Source organism: Lacerta agilis, chromosome 1, assembly GCF_009819535.1.
Source record: "Lacerta agilis isolate rLacAgi1 chromosome 1, rLacAgi1.pri, whole genome shotgun sequence".
In the NCBI taxonomy this organism is placed as follows: domain Eukaryota; kingdom Metazoa; phylum Chordata; class Lepidosauria; order Squamata; family Lacertidae; genus Lacerta; species Lacerta agilis.
This window is the reverse complement of record NC_046312.1, coordinates 78,734,943-78,754,558: the sequence shown is the minus strand read 5'-3', so window position 1 is coordinate 78,754,558 and position 19,616 is coordinate 78,734,943. Positions and strand designations below refer to the sequence as shown.

Genomic DNA, 19,616 nt, shown 5'->3' with positions numbered 1-19,616 from the left:
CACCACAGAGAAAGCGCCAGAGCGCCCGCGCGCCGCGCCGAGCACCACGGGAAACTTGACGAGAGGGGCTGCCGAGGCGCGCACGGCAGTGGCAGCGCCCTCTTCCGGTCAGAGGGGAGTAAACCTTACCACTCTCCTCCGAAAAAAGAAAAGACTCCGTGAGGAGCGTGACTGGCCCTGCGCGCTACCGCCAACTGCCGGAGCTCGCGCTGCCGTCGGCCAATCGGCTTCTTCCCCCCGCCCCTTGTCAGGCAGGGCGCGCGTGGTTGATGCTGTGAGCCAGGCGGAGTTTGGATTGCAGGGCGAAGTCTCTCTCGCCTTCGAAAAGGGAGGCGCGTAAAGGCAGTAGTGACAGGTCCGCACGGTAGCCAGAAGCGACTTCGCCTCACGCCCCTGAGCAGCCGCCGTCTCTCTCTCGGGAGCAGGAGGTGGTCCCTCCTCGCCTCGGCCTGAGGTTCTCTGAGCATCCTGCTGAGCTTGGTAGCCCGGGGTCGCAGCTCCAGAGGGGCAGCATGCAGGTGAGACCCAGATACGTCTGGTCTCCGTGAGACTGGGGGGGGGGGAGGTGTTATTGCGTTTCTGTCCCACTCCTCTGAAAACCCCTGTGAGGTAGGCGCTAGCCTGAGCGTGGCCCCAATTGACCCATGAGGCCCATGGCTGAGTTTGACACTTGGGCTAGAAAACTGTGCTTCAGATCCAGCACAGCTGCCCTTGCACTGTTTCTGCCTCAGTCAGAGCAGAGAATTGGTTTTGGTCAGCTGCGGTTGTGGGATCACTGGAAAGCAAGGGAAAGAGTCCTTTCCATTAAGTCTCTGAAGCCCTGCAGAATGAGGGAAAGCATCCGAAACAGGGTAACTTGTGACTTGGAAGTCAAACTTCAGTCTCTTTGTATCGGTCCCTTGCAGTGTTTGTATTCTGCCTCTCTGTTCACTCAGGAATATTCATGACAGCTTAGGGTACAAAGAAATACTGTAATAAAGCAAGTATGCTAGAAGAAATAAAGCAAGTGTTAAAAGCCCAGTCAAATGACTATGAAGCCAATGGGGCTAACAAGAGAGAGATGTCTGAATGCTTGGTGTGGGGACCTGAAGGTTTGCAGAAGTAGAAAATATATTGGGCGGAGGGACTGAGCATGTGATTAGTGGCCACAGAATCCCACTGATGGGGGGAGACAGAAAAACAGACAGGGAGATTGAATATGCTGAAAAAAGGCATAGCTGGCTGAAACTCTGAAAAGGGATGTTCTACACTGCAACATTTTGTGGCAGCTCCCACTTGTATAGCTCTGAAGGGCACACTGGCTGATAATTATCAATAATGCAGTCAGAAGACTCAGCAGATAATTAAGTGCACTGAAGCAGAAAATCTGGACCAGAGTCCAAACTCGGCTACTATCCATGGCAAATGTTTGCTTAAAGCTTAACAGTAGGAGTTTGACCTGGCACCTAAAAGTGAGCAAGGAGGGAGCCAGATATATCTGCCTGGGCAGCAAATTGTCAATTCCTCATTTTCTTTTGGGGGGTTATGTAGCAACTGTGACTATTTGAACCTTTTTGCATTACCTGGATGTGACTTTGGGGCCCATAGTATATATGATTTCAGAAGATTAAGTCTAAGACCCAGGAGTCACATGGAAATACCTACTTTTACAGGGTCTGTTACATAAAAATGCTCTGGAGACTGCATAAAGAAACCATTTCACCTTCCTTCTGGCCTTAGAAGTGGCTACCAGAAATTGTGCTAGAATGAGCCAGCTGCACAAACATGAAGCAACACTAGGAAGGCTGCACACATGGTTTTGTTATTCTTTCTAGCCCCAAGCTAAAAGGAAAACCAAAAAAGCAGCAAGTGCAGCATCTATAACATTCTGAAGACTGGATGTGACTATTTCTCAACATTAAGAGTGCAGCTCATTAGGACTAGGAGGGAATATGAGAAGTGTCAGGTGATGTTGCCACAGACTAATACTGTTGCAATTGCATGACCACCTCTTGATGACCTAAAATTAGTTATTTGTTGCTGTTGTTGTTCAGTCGTTCATCATGTCTGACTCTTTGTGACCCCATGGACCAGAGCACGCCAGGCACCCCTATCCTCTACTGCCTCCCGCAGTTTGGCCAAACCCATGCTAGTCGCTTCAAGAACACTGTCCAACCATCTCATCCTCTGTCGTCCCCTTCTCCTTGTGCCCTCCATTTTTCCCAACATCAGGGTCTTTTCCAGGGAGTCTTAACTTTTCATGAGGTGGCCAAAGTACTGGAGCCTCAACTTCAGGATCTGTCCTTCCAGTGAGTACTCGGGGCCGATTTCTTTAAGGATGGATAAGTTTGATCTTTTTGCAGTCCATGGGACTCTCAAGAGTCCTCTACAGGTGACCAAATGACTACTAAATTAGAATACTGTTAAATGACTAACATATTGTTCCCTAGTCAAAACAAAATAAAAAATAAAATTCCTTCCAGTAGCACCTTAGAGACCAACTAAGTTTGTTCTTGATATGAGCTTCCGCGTGCATGCACACTTCTTCAGATACACTGAAACAGAAGAATGGGGAGGGGTATTACTCAGGAGGGTAGTGGGAATGGGTGATAGGCTGATAGGTGTGGAAAACCTGTTGATGACTGTTGACTGTTAACGGCTGCAATTGGTCTTACAGGAAAAGGCAAGGGGTGAGGCGGCTAAAGATGACTTTGTCATGTATAATGAGATAAGAATCCAATGTCTTTGTTCAGAACAGGTGTCTCCATGGTTTTAAGTTTGGTAATTAGTTGCAATTCAGCAACTTCTCTTTCTTATTGTTACCTACTTCCCCTTCATGTTCTAAAGATCTCCGAAGCACAGTAACTGGTGTGTTTGTCCCTGTTCTGTGGAACAGAATTCCTGTCGGGCTATGACAGATACCTGCTATCTGCATGTTTGGTTGTCTAATTATTATTGTTTTTAAATTTATCTGTTTAGTATGTGTTTTTAGCTGTTTTTGTTGCATTTGTACACCTGGTGACGTTTGTGGAAGTCAATGTAGTAATAATAATGCTTTAGAATGAAGCAGGCTGGAAGTCTCAAAAAGTTAAATGGAAAATATATTGGGTACAAATTTAGACAAAGAGTGAACGAGTCAAAATTATGCTTTCATTGTTACATAAAACTCAGTTTTGATTCATGGTTGCTGCTCTTTTCTGCTAATGTGGAGGAACAGTTTTTTCGTGGATGGCTAATAAATTCTAACAATGTAATGGTTTTCTGTGGCATGACAGAAAGCATGGAAGCTGAATGATTCAATCTTCATTTTTTTTTAAAGCAATATCAGGTGGTATTGCAAATACTAATGAACGGGTGTTTTGTGTTCTTCATTTTCACTCTGCTATTCAGAGGTGTTTGACATGGGAAATGCATGGGCTTAAGCATTATACACAGCTTGCATGTGTCTCTTGCAATAATTCTTTTTTCAGATATTACAACAAAATAATGAATCACTGATACAATTGCTTATAAGCTGGTTGGACAGTCATGAACTAGAAACTACCTCCATGCAGAAGGCTGGGCGTATGAGAAACTTTTGTTGTGTTTTCCTATTCTAGGGTTCAAAGAAGCTAGTGAACACAATTCTGGGTTGCGCAGACGATGCGTTGGCTGGAACAGTGGCTTGTAATCCTCATCTCCAGATCCTGCATGGACACAGAGTGGCATTACGTGCTGACTTGGAGAATCTGCGGGGCAAAGTAGCACTTATTTCTGGAGGTGGTTCAGGACATGAGCCTGCACATGCAGGTTAGTGGGATCAAAGTTATGGGAGCTTTGAGCCTAGGGGAGAGAGTTTCGATCTGGTTTCCCCCACTTCACTTAACACTGGCATTTCATGGATACAAAGAGAAGAGGGCACTGTGATCCCATGGACATCATGAACTGAAAACTTTTGTGCCATAGTTCTCCTGGCAGCTGTAGGATTCAGTTATTGGAGTTAAGATAAACAGCCACAGAACTAGAGTGTGAGCAAGATGCTCCCAAAGCAGATGCAATACCGCCATGCCTGTCTTCTTTCCTCAGGGTACATCGGGAAGGGAATGCTCACTGGAGTGGTAGCTGGTCCAGTATTCACTTCACCTGCAGTGGGTAGCATTTTAGCAGCAATTCGGGCTGTGAAGCAAGCTGGTGCAGGTATGGCATCATTTTTGGTAGATGAACATCTCTTTTGAGGGAGGAATATCACAGAATTCAAACCATCTCTCTTCTGTAGTTGGGACGCTGCTAATAGTGAAGAACTATACTGGGGACCGTCTGAACTTTGGGCTGGCATTGGAACAAGCACGGGCAGAAGGGGCTTCTGTGGAGATGGTGGTTATTGGTGATGACTGTGCCTTTACCAAACAGAAGAAGGCTGGCAGGAGAGGACTATGTGGCACAGTGTTAATACACAAGGTAGGAATCATCCATTCCCAAATTCAGAACCAACATTGTCATTGACTCAGGACCCCACTGTACAGTAGTATTACCAAAGTGCAAGTAATGCTTTGAAGCTTAAGAATGTTGTAGAGTGTGAGGTGCCCATAGGCATTCCTTCCTGCATATTGTGCCTGAACTCATAGCCACATAAAAACATGATTCTTCACACAGCCATTCTTCTCCTTTAGTCCTGACACACCTGGCTTTGTCCCTGTAGTATGAAGTGAAGGAATGTATGCTAATCTGCTGTAATCCTTTTGTTGAGAAATCAAAGCAACATTTTTCCTTACAGTTGTTTATGTTTAGGTAGCTGGGGCTCTGTCTGAGGCAGGTTGTGGTCTGAGTGCAATTGCTCGCAAGGTTACTGCTGTTGCACACTCAATGGGTAAGTATTTAAGTAGTTCTGTTTGGGAGGTAAGCATCTGGCCAAAGGCTACATTATTCTTTGACACTTGGCAAATCAAGCAGTCTAGCAAGGTCATGCTGGCTAAATTTCTTACGCTGTCTTTTATAGGGTTTATTTGTTTTTGACATGCAGTGAATGTATTGAAGATTTAAAATTAATGATTCCTGAAAGAAAGAGAGCCCCAATTGTGTGGCTGAACCTTTGTGGTTAGTGTATAAGATTTGGACTCAGCATTCACCATCGCCTAGTTTAACCTCCCACACAGGATTGTTGTGAGGATTAAATGGGGAGAACCATATACACCACCTTCAGGTCATTGGAGGAAAAGGTGAGGTATAAGAACTTGAGAAGAGCACTGATGGGTCAGATCAAAGATGTATCTGTCCAGCTATGTGGTCCCTAGGTTCCCAATTCCATAAGCAGAACAGAGGTGCAATAAGACATTGTCACTCATGATCGCTAATAACTGGCATTCAGAAACATGCTGCCTCTGATAATGCAGATAAAATACTATCATGATTAGCAGCCATTGATAGCTTGATATAAGTTTAATTAATATTAACAAATAATGTTTCTGTAATTAGCAGGTGAACCTCAAGACTGCACCTTTCAATCCAAAACTACATTGCAATATTGTATCATTTAGAGTTGTGCATTGTAACCCAGGGCATAAGCAGAACATACACTTTTGTCTATTTTCTTGTACTGATGCTGAAACATCTGTATGGAAGGTGGCATTTTCTTTTTGCACAGGCACCCTTGGAGTTAGTCTATCCCCCTGCAGTGTTCCTGGATCTAGACCTACCTTCCAGCTTGCTGATGATGAACTTGAGCTAGGCTTAGGTGAGGAATGTGTTTCCATCTACTTCTCTAGAATGTCCTCATGAGTATTGTCTCTTTGGGACTGCATGCCGTTTGCTTTGGAACTCTGTCCATGCTCTGAGTTATTAGTTGTGACCAGTTCCATTCCATCATTGCAAGCATATGGGTGAGTCTGAGGTGCTATTGCCTATGATGCATGGGTATCCATTATCAGTCAGACACTAACAGGGCACAGATACATCTTTTTACTATTTTTCTTTTGTGTGTAGTTTAATTTCACTGGCTAGCATGACTAGGATTTCATCAATTAGTGCCCTTAAACTCAGTCATATTCTATTTAGAAAGAAGATAGTCATGGCAGGTGCCATAACTGATATCTGATATCTTGCTCTCTGTAGGAATCCATGGTGAAGCAGGTGTGCGCAGGATGAAGGTAAGTAGCCTATCGTCTTTTTGCTAATGAAGAAGTACAACCCTGCCCCCTTACACATGTCCTCTTCACAGATAGCATCAGCAGATCAGGTTGTCAAAATAATGCTGGATCACATGACCAGTCACTCCAATGCTTCACGTGTGCGACTCAAGTCTGGTGAGTAACAATTTTGAGGCTGGCCTATATATTATTCCTTCTACTCTGAGGAATCTGGGAATCTTTTTTTCTGTGGCTATTTTTCTATATCTGAGCTGTAATATATATACAGTACAATATGTACAAAAATGCTTGTAAAATCAGTCATGTAGTGAGTTTCTACCACAATATCAGCAATTGCTGGAATGGGCATTTACTGTGTGATTGGGCAGTCATTGATCAGTAGATCCAGATATTAGCCCAGATGTGGAGAAATAGCCATGCAGAAGCTTTTTACATCACCTTTTTGCATATTACGTATTGTGTGCATTTTAGTTTTCAATCTTACTTTATTTTGGCTTTCAGGTGCTTCTGTAGTCTTGATGGTGAACAATTTGGGTGGGTTATCCTACCTTGAATTAAGTGTAGTGGCTGGGTCTGCTGTGCATTGTCTTGGTAAGTTTCCTTTGTTAGATATTGGTTGAGTGAGAATGTTTAATTCTGCATTGTATAAAATTAAAAACTATGCAAATTACATAAATGAGGCCTGTGAAATAATGGATTGCCTAGATACCTATAAGGTGAGACAGAATCTGGACCATGCTTCATTGTGCAAAACTAGCATTTAATGTTTATAGTGATGCCTAGAAGTTTATAATACTTATGATGCAGATGATATGCAATTTTTTGATAGATAAAGCTTATCACATTTTACTTATTAGATCAGCATTAGAAAAACTCATCTTTTCCAACCCCCAAGGAAGGATGGTTCAGTAGTAGAGCACATGCTGTCCAGACTAGTATGCCACAAGCTAAGAGTAGGTGCAGTGTGAAGAAAAAGGAAAACATAGAGCAAATGGCTTGAAATGTATATAATGAAATAAATCACACACACACACACACACACACCAACAACGAACAGGGCACCAATCAGGTACTTTAGAGGACAGTAGCTTCACAGCTCCAATATGACAGCAGAACTTTGAAGCTTAATTTGGGGTATCTCCACCAAACATTATATTACTGTGGAACATCAGTTTGCCATGTTCTGCAAGACTGGGATGTATGGGGAAGAACCTTTATGATATCAGAGGATCACACAGATGTTCGGGGGGTGGGAAATGCACAATACCTTTTATAAATCCATCTGGCTGCACCCTGGCAGAGATGTAATGTTCCTAATCATGCTTCTTAGTTTCTCTTGCTTCATCACTGCAGAGAGCAGGGGCATCCATATTGCCCGGGTTTTTGTTGGCTCCTTTATGACTGCACTGGAAATGGCAGGTGTCTCCCTTACTGTTTTGCTTGTAGATGATGAGCTGTTGACTCTCATTGGTGAGTTCTTGAGATAACACTTTTCTTCTCAAATTTGCAACTTAAAATGAAGTTGTGACTTAATTGATCAGGGGGTGTGGGGTGTATGTCTTGAAAATATGTATTACCGTAGTTGTTGGAGGCTTCCTGATAATGAGTATATTCTCTTTCCAATACAGATAAAATAGATAATACAAATTACATTCTTTCCCTTGATCTAAATGACTGCATTTCCTGACAGTTTGACCAAATGTCACCAGCTTGCTACAAGTCCAGTGATGACACACAATAACTCTAAAATAAACAGATTTGTACATGTCATCAATATGTCAGACTGCCCAATTCTGTTATGTTGGGCTTGGTTATTTGGGGTTCACAACTAGACTTTCATGGCTTCTGCTAAGAAGAATGCTATGATTTTCAAGAGTCTATGTGTTGATGACTTCTTGGATATGAACCAATGGTGGTCTGAAACTATTCACAATTGTATATCACAGTCTTGTATTCCAAATTCTAGATTCCGACACTACAGCTGTTGCCTGGTCACAACCTGCCAAGGTGCATGTGTCCGGCCAGAAAAGAATGAGAGAGTCAGTAGAACCCAAGGAAGAAGAGGAAGATGAGAATTTTCCATTTAGAGGTACAGGCCTGAAGCATCTGCTCTCTCTCTGAGAAATTTCTTGTCATACTGTAACCATATTAATCCTGTCCGCTGAGACTGTGATTCTGGCTTTGTGATGGCTGAATGTCGTTCTTTCAAGGGGCGTTGAGAGTGAAAGTAACCTGGAGACACAAGCAGCACCAACAGGAGCCATTGTGTCCTGTTTGAAGGACTGGATGAGTAAAAGGATGGTCAGGACAGTAAATGCCTTTTTACCAGAAGTGTTGCCTTCTGTTTTGCTTCACGCTTGTTCTCTTACTATCTGTATGACATATAAAACAAAAATCCTTTCATACCCCAGTTTCTCCATCTGTAAGTTAATGATAATAGATTCCTAGGTAGTAGTATTTGCAGCGTTTCTTTCTGCATATGCAAGCAATTGGATGTGTTTGTCATATAGAGCAGGGAGAAAGGTTGTTTTCTGCTGCTCCAGAGGAGCAGACATGGGGCAATGGATTCAAACTACAAGAAAGAAGATCCCACCTAAACATTAGGAAGAACTTCCTGACAGTAAGAGCTGTTCGACAGTGGAATTTGCTGCCAAGGAGTGTGGTGGAGTCTCCTTCTTTGGAGGTCTTTAAGCGGAGGCTTGACAGCCATCTGTCAGGAATGCTTTGATTGTGTTTCCTGTTTGGCAGGGGGTTGGACTGGATGGCCCTTGTGGTCTCTTCCAATTCTATGATTCTATGATCTATGAGCTGGCCTTTCTGTTTCTGCACCAGTTAATCCATGTATATTCATGATGACTTCAGCATAAAGTGACTTATACACATGACTGGGCCATCATAGATCAAATATCACATGCATAATGTTTCATATTATTTTATTCATTTCAAATACAGAACTCTTCAGCTGAATCATTACAGATTTTCAGCTGTTTCATCAGGTGCTGAGTAAACAAGAGATGAAAAATCCAGCATGAACTGAAATAGCCTGCTGACAAAGTGATATGTTTGGGTAGAGTTTACCCTTACACTTGCACATTATATGAAAGGGAAATGCATAGCAACATCAGTACTTGCTCTGTAAGACAAAATGTGAAACTGGGAGCCTTACAACTATTGAAATGAAATAGCTATTCCCATTTCATTTAGCACCAGCCACCCCCTACATGAGAGCAGTTCTAGAGAAGGTGTGCAACAAACTGCTGAACCTACAAGAGGAGCTCAATGATCTAGATCGCGCCGCAGGTGATGGAGACTGTGGCAGCACACATGCACGAGCTGCCAGAGGTTAGTGCTCTTCCAACAACTCCCTTGCTAATTTTGTAGCACATAATCTCAGCTTGTGTTCCATTATAGACTTGGAGTTGTAAGTTAAATGAATAAAGACACTGGTGTACCACTTTTCTTAAGAACAGAGAGAATATGAGCTGGATGGATTAGATATGCTGTTTGATGATATGTTGATAAATAGTATGTTGGAATCCACAGGGTTCCATCTTATCCCCTATGCTATTTAACATCTATATGAAGCCTCTGGGCCCTATTTTTGATTGTAGGTTATTTTAACTGTTTTCAATGTTGCACTTTAAATTGTTGTAAATCATCCCAGGGTGCTGAAGAGTGGGCAATAAATTAAAATAATAATATTGTTAAGCTAAAATAGAGCAAAGAATATGCTGAAAGGTGCTAAATTTGTTCCTGTTCAGGAGGGAACAGTAGACTTGGTGGCCTACGTAAAATGGCTTTCTGAATCTTTCTGCTGCTAAAGGACTCTTCAGAGATGCCATATTTTGAATATGATAACAAGGTGTTGGTGTGGGGAAACTATGTACTCTGACTGAAAAAGGTTGTTGAGATCTTTTCCCTTGATGCTTTAAATTACCATACTAATTGAGACATATCTGCAGAATTGCTTTATAGGCTTAGTCCTAGCTATTTTTGGGACCTGTTGTTGAAAAATGCATTTGGTTGTAAAATTAGTGAGGGCCCCTCCAGACATCCTTTTTATTGTATATTCATGATTATTTGTGTTCTTGATCCTAATAGAGTTGTCCCAAGCTTTGGGATGGTCATACTAATCAGTGCATATCCTGTGCTGAAAACCTGTAGCTCTTTTTAACAAAAGTTTAAAATGTTCCTTTTTGTTCTTCTTTGTTGCATGATAGCCTCTCCAGACATCAGTAATGTGGTAGCATTAGAGAAGCATCACAGCAGAATAAATCCGCCATTTATGCACTATTACCGTGTTTAAAAACATTTTGCAGAATACACCTGCAATGAACACCAGTCTGGAGGGGCCCTTAGCCAGATGGGAGATTGTCAATTTTAACCAGTGTGTGTTGTTTCCTCAGCAATCCAGGAATGGGTGGAGTCAAAACCTCTACCACAGTACCCCTCTCAGCTGCTCTCTGCCCTAGCAAAGTTAATGCTGGAGAAGATGGGGGGTTCTTCGGGGGCGGTGAGTGTTAGGAGAATTTGGATAACCTGTTTAAGGTTGCTTCTTGTTATTATGTAAGGGTGATTGGTACTACTAGAATTTGTGTATGTAGTGGGAGAAGGAGCAACATTTAGGAAAAAGTAGCAAATAAGCATTTTTATTGCTGACACATATTCTCTAAAAATGTGGCTCATGTTAGGATACGGGGTGGAAGATGATCAGAATATTTTAAACACTTTCACATGGAGAAACTGGGAGCTTCCTAGTTGTGAGACTTAAACTAGCCCTACAACAAGCAACTCTTTAGAGTGCAATACTGTTTCCCTTTCTCATCAATAAATGCTCTTTTGGTGAGAAATTAAGTTTTAAAATTATAATATCTAACACAGAATCGGCAAATTTTCATAGCATAAAAATTAAAGCTTTTACTAAATTGGAGCAAATTTGTATGCATGTAGTAGTTCCAAAATACACTGAAACTGTTTCCACTGCGAAATTTAAATGTAGTCTATTCATGCAACGGACAGTTGTAGTAGCATAGACTGTGCTACTTCGGAGGTGGGGCACATTTTGGAAAGAAGTTCTAGCATAAAAGGAGTACGGTTAGGCTAATTTCTACTTACAAAATGTTTTTAGTGTAGAGGAACATGCACAAATGTGATCTCTTGCCTATAGTCAGAAGTGCTACAATCCATTTTACTACCTCAGGACTCTAGTCCATCTCATTCTGTTGTGTTTAGAGGTCAAAAGCTATCACAAAGGGAATTAATGAAGCAATGGTGTTGGACAATGGAGACACAGGTTTAACCCCTTTTGTCTGATACTCAGTGGGTGCCTTTGTGGTTAGTTAGTCTCACAACATGGCAGATATGCAGATAGAAAAGATGTGCCATAGACCTTGGAACTAGGGTGGGGTGTAGTTATTTGTTTTACTAGGGCCACTGAATTCCAATTTTGATCTGATAGCTCTTAGACTACCTTGACTATGGAAACTTTATTAAAAGGTTTTTGTTAAGATGCTTTTTGTTAGATTTTATTGCGTTTTAAACTATTTTCTGCCTCAAGCTGTAGTAGATAGGGTGGAAAATGTGCTAAAGAGAAATACTGCATTTGATTATTGTATTATTACCCTAGACTTTATCAGAGATGAAATCACTTTTGTTTTCTTACAGCTCTATGGACTGTTTCTGACAGCAGCAGCTCAGCCCCTACGGACTGATGATGAATTGGCAACTTGGTCAGCAGCCGTGGATGCTGGTATAGATGCCATGATGCGGTGAGTGTGACCCTTACATGACTACAGCAGAGTAATTATACATGTGTTCCCTTGCTACTTCCATCCTTGCTATATGAGTGAGACTGTCTCTACAGTGGGAGGGATGCACATGTGGAACCTACACTACTAACTGTATTCATCTGACAGGTATGGAGGAGCTGCACCTGGAGACAGAACTATGGTGAGTAATGTGCCCTAGCACTGTCCTTCATTAAGGCCCCTTCCATTCCAGCTATTTGCTGCATATCTGCAGTGTCCCAGGAACTAATTTTAGGGGATATCTATACAATGTCATGCTTGAGTTGCCACCTTGTTAATTCAGATTTACTGTTAATACCAGCATAGGTGCAAAAATTCCAAAGATAAGACTTTGAATTTTTGGAGACAGGTTGTTTCTGGGGTGTTATGGCACTTCTGAGGGTTGCTCCACTGCCATGATGCCTCACTTGTGGTTTGGCATAGAAGGACACACTTGAGTCAATGTATTTCAAGGAACAGCCATGGAAGGTTGTTACTCTTGCTTTGATGTGAAGTATGGAGAAAGGAGGGTCTATGCATGAAGAAAATGGGTACTCTTAGACATGGTCCAGATGGGATACCATGAATGCAAAAACACAAAATTCAGAATGGTATGAGCAGTGTCATGAGCAGTTTACTTAGCAGTCATGGCTTACAGTCCTAACTAATTACTTTAGAATGCTTCACACATCTGCACATGCCAGACACTTGCCCCTAGAAAGTTAGTGTAGTGTTAGTTAGCACAATTTAGCTAAACAATAGTTACCAACATTAACTTGCCTTAGTGAGTTGGTCTGTGACCGTAAAAATAAATTCATTCATTAACTTGCCTTGTCCAGAATGTATGGAATATTTCCCATAACATTCAGTTTCAGCAAACATTTCCAGGTGTTCAAGGTTCAGATAGGAGAATATCCCTGTCAAGATAATGACTGCCCATAACTAGCCCTGATAGAGCTATTGTCCTCTCAATTATTCTTTGTCTCTTTGCTATCTTTGCTAGCTGGATTCACTCTGTGCTGCTGCTGAGCAGCTCAGAGCTCTGAAGAACCCACAGACTAATCCACTGAAGGTTCTGACCAAAGCTGTAGAAGTGAGTATATTAATGTACCTACAACCCAAAGTGTAAAAAAACAAAAACCTTTTGCATCATTTAGGGAGATGAGAGCAGGGAACTATAAGCAAGTTTTCTCAGGCTATAGACACGTAGTATATGTCCCGTATCTGTAGTTCTGTGCATTCTCATATTGTCTAATCAACATGTATTATTATCAGGCACACAGTATCATTTTCACTAGTAGTCCATCTGCAATATGAAAAATTACCAAACACTTAAAATCATTAGGCAAAATCCTAAAGTGGTTTGTTTGCAGCATTAGGACTAAAAGGCATCACATCACAACAGAAATGGGGAGGACTAGTGTCCAAATGAGGGCTTATGGTTTCAAATTTAGAAGCATATGAAAGCTTCTGGTGGTATCTACTCTTAATTCCTTGCAAATGGTGAGCACATAGGTATCTGTTTCTCCTCTTATAATGTCTTGCTTTTTTCTGCAGGAAGCAGAGGCTGCTGCTGAGTCTACAAAACATATGGAAGCAGCTGCAGGCAGGGCCAGTTACATTGGCTCAGCCCGCCTAGATCGGCCAGACCCTGGTGCTGTAGCAGCTGCAGCTATTCTTCGTGCAGTGATGGAAGGATTGCAGGTTAAAACAATTTAATTTAGTGGTGATTAATTAATTGTATATATTTATAAAAGTATATACCACACTAAATCACAAACCATATCAAAGTGGTTTACAACATCTATATATATATATAAATGTTCCCATTGTGTGCGCAGCGGACACCGATGTTCTCCGTAACCGCTGGACCAAAGCACATCAAATTTAGGACACAGCGTAATATGACCATCAAGGAAGGATCTGGCATTAAAAAAAAAAACAACCACCTATCATGCGTAAAATATAGAATAAAGGCAAAAAAAAAAAATGGTGCACACATTACGTGTCACCAGCAACAGAACTGAAGACTTTGAACAACAACCAATAGAAAGGCTCATCGCAGGGCAGCGCCACAGACTGTGCGCCGACCAAAAAACCTCCTTAACCTCAGTCCTCCGTTTTCCTATGTGCAACCACCGCAGGAACTGACAGCAGGGACAGCCCCCATTAAGCTCCCTAGCCCCAGCCTCTGTACTCTTCCCGCACTCAGAAAAGATCGCCAAAAAAACAGTTAAGAGGAAGGCCTAAACTCTTCTTAGTAGTTTCAGCTCCAGGCAGGAAAAGGTTTTTAGGCCCGGGCCATACCATTCCTTATGGCGGGGGGATGTAGGATGAGAAAGCTCAGCAACTATGCTTTGCTTCCTATCCTGCCTCCACACACAATCCTTTCTGCACTGCTGTATCGCTTTACAAACGAAACTCCAGTTATCAGAAGAGGAAAAAGCACTGCACACAAATGTATAAGGACCCTACCAGTTCCCCATCACCCCTCCTTGCATCGTTATGGTCCCTTCTGACCCCAGGCTGAATGCCAGAGCGGACTGTACCATGTATCAGGTTTCCGGAGGGGGGGGTGTTAAATCTAGGGCAAGGGTTTAATTCTATTAAAGGGGCAAGCACGCATTTAAGAGAGAGACCAGGGTTCGAATTTGGGACTAGGGTGGAGGAGAATGCTCTTTAAGGTCCCCAGTGCCCTCACTTAAAATGGCCGCCGTGCTGTTTTTACATGAGTAGAATGTGTTCTTTTATGTAAAATGCATCTCTGGGTTATTTGTGGGGCATAAGAATTAGTTCATTTCCCCCAAAAAAATATAGTCCGGCCCACCACATGGTCTGAGGGACAGTGGACCGGCCCACGGCTGAAAAAGGTTGCTGACCCCTGCTCTAAAGGGACAGGGAAGAATGAAAACAGGAGCTTCCAGAATACTCTTGGGGTCAGGAGAATTTTAAAAAGCAAAACAAAAAACAAAAAACACTGCAGCAACGCGTGGCCGGGCCAGCTAGTTTAAAATATAAAAACTACATTTTAAAAGCAAATTTAAAAACTAATTTAAAAGAAAAAGAAGTTAAAAACAAGCATAAATAAACCATGGTGGAGGATGAACTCTTAATTGCCTGCATAAGCCTGGCGAAATAAAAAAAAGTTTTCAGCAGGCATTTAGAAGATGGCACAGAAGGTGCCTGCTGAAACTCTCTTGGCAGAGTATTCCAAAGGACTGAGCCAATGACACTAAAGGCTTGGTTTCTCATTGTTGTCAAATGAGCCTCACCAACTCAGGGAACACTCCTGCTGCTGATCTCAGAGGGATATAAAGGTTCAGGCGATCCCTGAGGTACCCTGGACCTAAGTTGTAGTGAAGCAGGCTGGGAAATTATTCTGCTGCCTCTATTGTATCCTCAAAGAGCCATGCAGCAGAATTGTTTTGAGTGTTCCAGAGTCTGGTTGTACCAGAAGTAGCAGATGGGCCTCTGGAACCTTTGGCAGCATGCTGTGAGCAATTTGCACAATGCTTTGGGGATAAAATCACTCAGCTCTGTAGTGCCTTGGATGTCAGTTACTGCAACTCTAGTTGTGGTGCCCATTGCAGCACTCTCTGGGGTCAATTTCAGTTTATATGGCCTGATGATGTAGACAGAACTCTTACAATGATGTGACCAGCTTCTTGCTCTTGACTGCCCATCCTGACTGGCAAAAGCTAGTTGGGAGGGGTCCTGGGTGCAGTGATACCTCCTTCCTTTGATTCAGATCATAATTCAAGACTTGCTATAATGTATCACTATTCCTCTCCTGTGCAGGGCTCTCCATTGAATCGAGGTAGCTTCAGAATGGCAACATGATGTTCTTATAGTACAGTACCTTGCTTCTAATACTTCAGGCTCAAGAGCATCCTTGCAGTGAATAGTATCTGGTGTTTCTGTAACCCCATGCATAAGTACAGGTCTATGCTTTATATTCTTAGTTTTGAGATCATTACTTTGTACTTTATGAAATTTGGCTGTAATAAAGAGTCCTATCTTTGGAGTTGCTTGTGTTGTCACTCTGCTACTTCATAATTTTTTGCAGCAATACCTCCTCACTTAGGAGCTGTTCCTGAAGATCTTTAATTAAAGCCATGCATTGATTACATTTAACAAAACAGGAAGTTTGTACATCTGTTACTCAGCTATGCTGACTGAGCTTTCTAGACACCACCCCGCTGATGAAGCCAGGGTGGGCTTTTTTCATAACACTTCACAGAAGAGAGCTGTGATTTAGATACATCTGTGGAGGATAAGAAAATCCATGGCTACTAGTCATGATGACCATAATACCTCCAGTATCAGAGATAGTGCCTCTGAATAGCAGGGGCTGGGGATCACAAGCTGGAAAGTATGGCTGTGCCCAGGTCCACAGCACTGAACTAGATGGATCTTTAGTCTGATCCAGCAGGCTTTTCTTATGTTAGTATGTTAATGGTGGGTGGGGCTAGAGGCAAAAGTAAGCGGAGCAATGGATTCTGGACACATTTTGGTTACATTATGGACACACAATTGTCAGAGGGTTTCTACACATACACCCTCTCCATCCAGGTAAACAAGAGACAGCATTATCTTAGTTCAAGGATACACTCCAGCTAGGAAAAGCACTCAAGGAGAGCATGGATCAAGGCTGGTGATGAGACATGGCCAAGGGAGATGCTTCCATTTGGCTCCTGGCCCTGAGGTTCCCTAGACCTCTACAAAGAGGATGCTCCTTTGAAATTACATTTTGTAGACAAAACAGTTTCGTGGGAATAGATAAGCTCATGTTTGGCCTGGGCTAATCACTGTCCTCAGTAAACCAGGTTTGTACTAGTGGCAGTAAGTAAGGAGAATGATATGTGCACACATACATACCCAAGTAGGAAAACAGAAATATTCAGGCCTTAGAAATATTGCACCTTTTCAAATGTTCATTCTTAGCTTGCTAAATTGCTTCCCTTTGTGCGACAATCCTGATAAGTTTATACTGCTGTTTCCAGTTGTATCTCAAAAGGGGGAACAGTGGCTTAATATCTAGTTGACAAATACTGGAATAATACAACTCAGACAATTTCTTCATAGAAAGCTTACCTGATATTGAATGGCTTGTATAGGCAGGGAGAAATGGTATTAGGATTATACTAAGGAGCTAATCACTTCATTTGCAAAGAACATTTGTCAAGAAGCAGATCACTGAATGGAGCTTTCTAAACAGCATTAAGGCTGCAATCCTTACCTAGGAATAATCCCTGTTTAGATCTATAGGATTCATTGGTCTGTAGACATGGTTAGGATTGCACTGCAAGACAATATACTGGTCTCAGGTTGCTTCCAGGTCACCTTTTTATGGCGCATTCACCCACATCTTTCTGTATGAAGTTTGCAGGGAGGTTACATGATATCCACTGTTACTGAGGATTTGTTTGCCAGGGGGTTGTACTATGTTGCTCAAGAAAGTGTTACAGTGGTACCGCTGGTTAACTGCTTAATTCGTTCAGGAGGTCTGTTCTTAACCTGAAATTGTTCTTAACCTGAAGCACCACTTTAGCTAATGGGGCCTCCCGCTGCCGTTGCACCGCCAGAGCATGATTTCTGTTCTTATCCTGAAGCAAAGTTCTTAACCTGAAGTGTTATTTCTGGGTTAGCGGAGTATGTCACCTGAAGTGTATGTAACCCGAGGTACCACTGTACTTCATACGTTGTAGGACATTTCCTCCTTTTCTTGCCACAAAAAGTCCAACTTGGTGGTGGAAGCATGTTGATATATATGGCAATGTACAAAATATAGTAAACATTAAAAGTGAATTTGGTGCTCTCGCACAATCCTGCCCACAAAATAGCAACACTGCAGAAGTGCTATTAGTCCTTTTAAGGTAAAAATGCCAAACAACAGTTTTAGACAAGAGACTGAGTACTCTGCTTCCCTCCCCCCCCCCCCTTTTTGTGTCTAGGAATAGAAGAGAAGACTAGGCATGCCCCAACCCTTACCCAGCCAAGGTCGCCTCCTGACGACCTGTTTATTGAACATTCAATTTCTTTGCACAATGCATCAAGTATGTGTTATCCCACCCTTTCCAGTGCTTTTTCCTATTACTTTCATTATCACAAAAGTATGACTGGGGTGGAAAGGTTTGTGGTCGTGCTGTATCAAATCGACTTTAATTGCACAAACTTAGTTTTCAGTTCCCCCTGAAGATAGCAACAGCATTCTCTACTTTTTGCCATAAGGTTCATATAAAGAGGCAGCATGTACAAGAGTTCTTAAACATCATTGCCTATTTTAAAAAGGTAGCAAGAATGAGACTAAGGAGGAGCTGTTGATGACTGAAAAAGTACTATGTATGTTTATGGATGGGTCTGGGGCGGTGGGGAGGATTATTTCACCAATCAGCCTATATTAGACTGTGATGGCCTTTTACCAGTTCTATCAGACTGAAGTCTACAATAAATATATAAAAAGGAGACACCATATGCTAGGAATAACTAAGCCAGATACCAGTGCTCTGAATCAGGTGATATCAATAAGTGTTATTCAAGTGCAAATTTAGCTTCATGCCAAGTAATAGTTCTCAACCAGGAAGAGACCAGTTCCCACTGCTTGTTTCAGTATGGGAGTCTTTATGTGGTTAACCATGGAGAAAGCAATCTGTCTTTCATAAGCACTCTCAAACACTACTGACATTATGGTACATAGTTTATAGTTCCAAAAATGATAGATGAGGTGACTCAGCAAAACAAGATATATATCAGAGAGAGAGAAGTCACAAGTATCCTATAAATGCTTGGCCTTGAACTAGGAGAGCTAATCTCATACCTAGTTACTAGAATGGCAGGATCGAAATCTCTATATAAAAATTTAAATAATGACTTGCCAGCTTATGTCAGGCTAGTTGAAGATCAGCTGGAAAAGGGGATGTGGTAAAACATAGTTCTGAAATAATTCAAATATCGTCCTGAATATCACTTCTAATTTGTACCTCTATATATCCCATGCTGCCATGGGATTTCTAGTATATTGGGGGGGGGGAATGGCTCCCCTCCCCTAAAGAAGGTTATGTTCATTTGTTACTAGAAAAATAAGCAGATCAGCTGTTCTTTGATTTGGGTTAAGTACAAGAAGTATTTAGGATACAATAAAAACATAAACGCATGACATCTTGAAAAAGCGGTGGGCATTCTGCAGACAAAACAAGGCACCCCAAGACATATTATGCATTGGCTGCTACCAATGTAGAATCACCAAGAAGTAGCCCCAAAGTCCTTCGCTTTGACTCTAATGACAGATGACCCAGATGCATTAAGGAACTCTTACTAGGTGGTAGCTGCAACAAAGGAAAAAAGAAAAAAGGAAGGCGTAACACTTTGTATAGCACCAGTGAAGGTATGAATCAGGGCACTGCCCCACCAGTCCCAGTCTGCCCCCAGTCAGCCCCCAAACGCCTGCCACCCTATTTTAGCATCCAGTCCAGGGATTGGTCCTGGCTGCCTTAGTCTCAATGTTGCTTGTACAACTCAGCAGAGAGGAGGGTGGCTCTGGCTCTATCTTTAGCTTTCTATCCTACCAGTCACCAAGGTGTACCAGAGTCCTATGTTAGAAATATATATGCTGTGTATAATACAAAATAAACTACAGAGCTAATCTACCGATGAGTGAAAAAAATGAATGGGGTTGATATAATGACTCCGACTAGAAATATAATAATGGTACATTGAATGGCAACAGATT

At 42.1% G+C, this 19,616-nt stretch overlaps 1 protein-coding gene across 2 annotated transcripts; it reads left to right on the top strand.

The window, feature by feature from the left end:
- Positions 1-195: 195 nt before the first annotated feature.
- Positions 196-15,911, top strand: TKFC (triokinase and FMN cyclase). Of its 2 annotated transcripts, XM_033157263.1 has the most exons (18): positions 200-518; positions 3,579-3,768; positions 4,045-4,155; positions 4,235-4,416; positions 4,747-4,825; positions 5,600-5,689; positions 6,067-6,101; positions 6,173-6,257; positions 6,603-6,692; positions 7,455-7,571; positions 8,068-8,190; positions 9,306-9,443; positions 10,508-10,614; positions 11,766-11,869; positions 12,017-12,050; positions 12,891-12,980; positions 13,445-13,591; positions 15,686-15,911. In XM_033157263.1, the coding sequence occupies exons 1-18, from the start codon at positions 513-515 to the stop codon at positions 15,725-15,727; spliced, it is 1,770 nt and encodes a 589-aa protein (XP_033013154.1). In that variant the 5' UTR covers positions 200-512; the 3' UTR covers positions 15,728-15,911. The 2 variants fall into 2 exon arrangements, with proteins under 2 accessions (XP_033013164.1, XP_033013154.1); XM_033157273.1 differs by lacking the exon at positions 12,891-12,980 and having other exon boundaries at positions 196-518.
- Positions 15,912-19,616: the final 3,705 nt, after the last annotated feature.

Coding starts and splice junctions, on each gene's coding strand:
- TKFC (XM_033157263.1), top strand. Junction 9,444..10,507: donor ACATGCACGAGCTGCCAGAG/GTTAGTGCTCTT, acceptor TTGTTTCCTCAG/CAATCCAGGAATGGGTGGAG. Junction 12,981..13,444: donor TTCTGACCAAAGCTGTAGAA/GTGAGTATATTA, acceptor TTTTTTCTGCAG/GAAGCAGAGGCTGCTGCTGA.